General features: G+C 53.8%; 1 protein-coding gene across 2 annotated transcripts in view; it reads left to right on the forward strand.

Moving 5' to 3' along the window:
• Nucleotides 1–5,905, forward strand: part of ONECUT3 (one cut homeobox 3) — a 31,532-nt gene extending 25,627 nt beyond the window's left edge. Inside the window, exons 2-3 of one of the 2 annotated variants that reach the window (XR_005259849.1) lie at nt 1,150–4,748; nt 4,801–5,905. Coding sequence is in view for 1 of the 2 variants with exons in the window: in XM_038164046.1 (XP_038019974.1) it covers nt 1,150–1,442 (293 nt within the window). In the remaining variant the exon portion in view is untranslated. Of the gene's footprint in view, nt 1–1,149 lie in introns of both variants that reach the window. The other variant, XM_038164046.1, reaches the window with a different exon arrangement.
• The last annotated feature ends 53 nt before the right edge of the window (nt 5,906–5,958 follow it).

A 5,958-nucleotide genomic window follows, 5' to 3' on the forward strand; every position in this document is an offset into this window, starting at 1 on the left:
GCACCCTACAAAATCCTTTGGAAAATCTGAACCAAGAAAGCCCAAAGGGGAAAACTGCTGCTGCCCCGGGCAAGAGCGGGACTGCCTTTGGGAAGTCTTCAGCCCACAGTTTGTTCTCTCTTTTCTGAGCTTCCTAGGAGGAAATGCTTTGTCCCCAGCCCTGTAGGGTCAGGTCCATGCCCTGCCTTGCCATCTCAGGTTCCTGCAGTTCTGTGTCTGGTTGAGTCCCTGAGCACCCAGATGAAACCCGAGAGCTTCAGGGTCAGCCCTGCTTTGAGCAGGGACTGGATCAGCCTCCTCCACCATTTTACAGTTTTCTAGGAAAATATCATAGCAAAGGTCCCCTTGTCCCACCTCTTCCACCAACAGTGTGCTTGATATCCCCACAATTAAAATTCATCTATTTATTTCTTTTACTCACTTCCCCCTCTGCCCTCATGCCTCGTGCTGGGGTCAGGGGGGCTTTCCTGGCTTCCCGACGTGGCAGCCCCCCTGTGCTGACCTTTGCCTCCAGCCAAACCTGTAGGGAAGGCTTTTAATTCAATGCTGACAAATGTGCCAGAGGATCTGGTACCAAAGGCACACAGGCGAGACAGAATCTCCTGAAGCCTCCAGTGACTCAGGCAGGAAAATCCTTCCCAGAGCAGGTGGATCCATGATCGGTCCCTCCAAGCTGATGCTGTGGGATTAAGGCTGCAGAGTGACCTTTCCATAATGTCCCTGTCCCCTATGTTTCCGAGCTGGCAGCTGGATGTGGTGGCCAGGGGACACTAGTTCCCTGAGACCTCCAGGGACATCCACAGGGGTGATGAGGAGTGAGGCCAAAGGGTAACCCCCAGAATTTAGGGCTGAATCCCAATAGCCAGTCTCTGGGAACAGAGCAGTCCAGGGCTTTCCTCAGTCTCTAGTCCCAGAGTCAGCTGGCTTTCCCTGGGCTTCCCTCGGGCTTTTGTCACCCTGGTGTCACAAGAGGCCATTGTCCCTTCTCAGCAGGCACAGGGAGGAAGAGGAGGGAGCGGTGGGACACGAGCCAGCAAGTTTCCTGGCGGGAAGGGCCTGGATTTTGGGAGGCAGCCGGGCAACCTGCAAGCGGGCCAGGGTGGGGGAGCCCAGATTAACAGCCCTGTCCTCTCTTTTGAACGTGTCCAGCTTGCAAACGCAAGGAGCAGGAGCAGCAGAAGGACCGGAGCCTGCAGCCCAAGAAGCAGCGCCTGGTCTTCACGGACCTGCAGCGCCGCACCCTGATCGCCATCTTCAAGGAGAACAAGCGCCCGTCCAAGGAGATGCAGATGACCATCTCCCAGCAGCTGGGTCTGGAGCTCAACACCGTCAGCAACTTCTTCATGAACGCCCGCCGGCGGTGCATGAACCGCTGGCAGGAGGAGCCAGGCGCCAACCCCGGGGTCCCCTCGTCGTCTACAAGCACTTTCTCCAAAGCATGATGTCCCCCTGCCCTCCCTGCCCCTTCCTGGATGTCCCCTGTCTCATGACAAAGCCAACCCCAGACTCACACGCATGGCCCGATCGGGGTGGGTGCCTTTGGGGTGGGTTTGCTAGCCTCCCAAACCCTCAGCTGGGTGTCACCCATGGACGTGGGCCTCGGGCCACCTCCTGCTGCCACCTCCTGCTGCCACCTCCTGCCAGCTTGTGGAGCAGGGACAGAGTTGGTGACCAGGTCAGCTCCGTCTCCGGGAGGGCTCAGAGGAAACCCATGGGTGGTGTGGGATGGAGGGAGGAGCAAGGCTGTGTTTGGAAGGAAGCATCCCTGGTCCTCGGGGATCACAGAGCCGCGTCTCCCCGTGCCCGTGGAGGTTTCTGGGGAGAGGAGCCCATCCTGACCTCCCACCCCGATCTCTGTCACAGCCATCCTTGTGGCTCCCACAGGGGAGGGGTAGAGGTGAGGGTGACACAAGAAGTGGTGTCACAGGCTGGGCTCTGGCACAGCCCCACTGCACCAGGGCCAGACCTGCCGTGGTTCAAAGGGGACTGAGCAGGGGAAGTGCTCTCGGCATGCCTGGAGGGCTCCCGGGCTCCTGCCAGGTCTCTGATTGCTGGAGGTTTTCCCCTGCTGAGGTTCAGTGGGTTCCCCAAGGCAGCCAGACCCTCTGTGCCATCGCCACATGGTACTTCTGTTCCTTGAGGGTTTTGGGAACCTGGCTGAGGACATCCCTGTACCCCCCATTCCCTCTATGGGCATCCTCCTCTGATCCCCTCGGACACCCCCAGGAGCACCCACACCCCAGGCCCCTCACAGCCCCCCACCCACGAGAGCACCCCGGTCCCAGATCCCTCCCAGAGAAGCTCCAGGTGAAGGAATCCCCTCCTGCCTCCACGGACCCGAGCACCCCCACGCTGAGGGGACCCCCACTGCTCCGCGCTGCCTGGCGCCCCAGCAGGTCAAAGAAGCACATTTTAGCTACAGAAATCGGGTATTTAAAATAACAATTGTTGGAAAGGAGACGAGAGGAGAGACTCGGAGCGAAGGATCTGATCTTTCCTGGTGACTGGCTCCACATTTCACCTCTGGATTTCTGGTTCACTTTTCGGCTGAGGAATGGACACAGACCAAGCGGATTTGTTGGCTTTGCCTCTCGCCCCATCCACCTCTCGACACACACTCTTGCCCCCTCCCATCCCTCCTCTTCATCTCTGTTACCAAAGAAATTACAAAACCAAAAACGCAACAACGACGACAACCAAAAAAAATTTCCCTCCTGGGAACCAACATTGGTGCACGGTGGGAAAAGAAAAATCCGAGGGATCTGGTGGCAAAATCCAGCCCTGGGTGTGAGAAGGGGAAAAACTCCCCGACGAGATTGAAAGGGGAAAGAAAACAAACCCTCCCCCCCAAAAAAAAAGGAATACCAACAGAAACCACAACCAAACAAGCTCAACAAAGACCGGCAACTTACCAAAAAGACACCAGATTTTTTTTTTTTTGTGCCAATTAACAACCTGCCTTAAACGCGAATTTCTGGAGCAATGGTACTTAGCTTCAAAGGGATTGTTTCCTCCGAGCTCTCGATGGTGACTTGTGCCATATGAAAAAGCAATCACGAGGCCAAACCCTTACAATCAGCCCTCTCCCAGCCCCCCGAGGGCTCCTTGCAGCCCGGGATGTCCTCGGGAGGAGCCCCGGGAGGAGCAGGAGGTGCCGCTGGGGACAGGGAAGGGCTGGGAGAGGCTTGGGGAGGAAGAGGGAGGCAAGGTCCCCTTCTTCCCCCACCAGTTGGGGAAAAAAAAATCCTCCAAAACCAACCATCAACCAAAAAAAAAAAAAAAAAAGGGACACTCTTGAATTTATGCGGGTAAAAAGTACCATCTGTGTTCTATGGTTTCTTCGATTCACTTTACTTTGAGAGTGATCAGTTGTGTCACAGGAAGGCACCTTGTTGAAAAGAAGGAAAAGAAAAGAAAAGAAAAGAAAAGGGTATGTGTTCACAAAAAAAAAAAAACAAAACCAAAAAAAAAAAAACCACCAAAAAACAAGCACCCCAAGAAAAAGGAGAAAATAAAGGACAAAAGAATGAAGAAAGAAAAAAGCCCTGCACACGAAGCCCTGAGCAGGCAGGGTCAGAGGACGTCTTGAACCAAAGAGCTCCTGGGGTAGGTGGGCGGTGGAGGGCTGGGGGTGTCAGGCTGGACACGGTGACACCAAACTGACCAACACCCTGCTGGACAGAGGGCGGGAGAGAGGGTGGAGAGAGGGCAGAGCGGGAAGGGCAGGTGCCACAGCGTGTTTTGCCAACCAGAACCCAAAACCTAATGGGAATCTCATCCCCCCCAGGACCCCGCTCCCCGCCACTGATTTTTTTCCCCTAATGTTGTTTCTTCGTCTTGTCGTGACGTGGTGATGATGGTGGTGGATTCCTGAACCCCATCGAGTAGTATTCAAGGGCTGCAAAGCCAGGAAGGGGGCCTTGGTTTGGGAAGTGAAAAACACAACGGGAAAAAAACAAAAAACAAAAAACCAAAAAAGGGAAAAAAAGGAAAAGAAAGAAAAAGAAAAAAAAAAAAAAGAAAAGAAAAAAAAAGAGTAAATGCCACAGGCCCTCAAGGATGCAAAGACATTTCTAGTGAGAACCCGAGACTAAAGGCTACCTCACTTGAGTTTTCAATTTTTGTGATTTGAAAATCACGTCTGATACCAAAGATTTTGTTGCCTTGTCTGGTCTGTGCTGGAAACGCCACTTTCCCTGCTCCCCGTGGCCAGGCTGGCCCAGAGAGCCCCTGGCCACCCCCAGCCCCAGCCCCAGCCCCAGCCCTGTCTCCAGAGTCCCCAGAGAGCGAGGGAGGAGGCGAGCGAGCGGCTCCGGGATGGCAGCGTGGTAGATGAGTGCCTTTTTCTTGTACCAAAGGTGTGTGGCCATTTCTTTGCTCCTCTGCTTTGATCCTAAAGACTCAGTGTGACCTCAGCTCTCCGCAGGGACAGAGTCCCAGGGCTCTCGTAGTCTCTGGGTGTTGGGATGAAGGAAAGAAAACCCAACCCTTGTCCTAATTGAAGAGAAAACATCCCCCAGGCTGAGGGAAAGGTGCTGGTGCCCCAGCATGTCCCCACTCTCAGATGTCCCTGTGTCCCCCAAGCTGGTCCCCAGGGTCCCTCCATGCAGCCCCTCCTGCCCCAGGAGCACAGACCTGTGTCCAGGGGCGCTGCTCCCAGGGAAGGGCTTTGCTCCGTGTCCTTCTCCAGCCTCAGTGCTGGACCCTGCAGAAGCCCACGAGGTGACAAAGTTGAGTTTCCTCACGAGGTGACAAAGTTGAGTTTCCTTGCGAGGTGACAAAGTTGAGTTTCCTCATGAGGTGACAAAGTTGAGTTTCCTCAACTTCGGGTGTTTTTGCTTCACTCAGCTCAGATCTGATCTTCAGTTCCCACTTTTGGTAGCACAGTTTGTGGCATTTCTGTTTGGAAAGATGAAGGCAGGAGCAGTGGGAGCCTCACCCTGAGCTTTCTCCAAACTCTTCCCTTAGGGAAGGGGTTGGAGCAGTGAATCCTTCCAGCAGGAGCTGTTTCCAAGTCCCCCAGGCGCTTGGCTCACTGGGGAGGAGCTGTGCAGCCAGGTCTGCTCCATCCTGCCCCTGGGCTTCAGCAGAAGGCGGCAGGAGGACCTGCCAGCTGCAGTCTCCAGAATGCCCAGCTTAGGGCAAACTTGGCTTGAATTGTACCTGCCTGGGTCAGGCCCTGGCCAAGGCGACTCCGTTGAGTTGGACCAGACTTGCCCAGGGCCAGCCCTGCTGTGATTCCTGGGGCTGTCCTGTGCAGGACCAGGAGCTGGACGTGGTGATCCTTGGGGGGTCCCCCAAGATATTCCAGGATTCCAACAGCCCTGGTGAGAGCAACCCCGTTGGGGTTCCCCATCCTGCTGGGCAGCCTGAGAGGGCCCCATCACCTCCCTGTCGCCTCCCTGTCACCTCCCTGTCCCCCCTGCCCACCTCCACACTATTGCCTTGGCCAGGGCTTGCCCGCCCTCCTGGCCACGCCACCCCCTTGTCCCCAGTCCCCACCTGGCTTGTGATACCAAAGACGTTCTCTGCGCAGGAGAAAGCCTTCATTGCCACCCAGCACAGACCTTACAAGCCTTTGACAATGTTCTCTGAAATACCTCAAAATATTTAATGTATAGTTTATGTGATAAAAAAAAAAATTACTTAGCTAGTTTTTGGAATTTGTGACTTGAAGCTTTATACTGTTAAATTATAATTTTGCAGAAGACGGCATGTTCTTATTTCTTTGATGCGTTCAATGGGAGACATATTGAATGTTAAGGAAATGAAAGCTGGATAGTTTCACGATTAAAAAAAAGAGAGAGAAAGAGAGAGAGAGAGAAAGAGAGAGAGAAAGATTAAAAAAAGGACCCTTGGAGTTTACAGATTTCATATTTAAACAAGTCCTTTTAAAAAAAAAAAAGAAAAAAAAAAGAAAAACTAATAATGATGACGATACCTTTGCGTTCAGATGTG

This window comes from Motacilla alba, chromosome 28 (assembly GCF_015832195.1).
Source record: "Motacilla alba alba isolate MOTALB_02 chromosome 28, Motacilla_alba_V1.0_pri, whole genome shotgun sequence".
Lineage (NCBI taxonomy): Eukaryota > Metazoa > Chordata > Aves > Passeriformes > Motacillidae > Motacilla > Motacilla alba.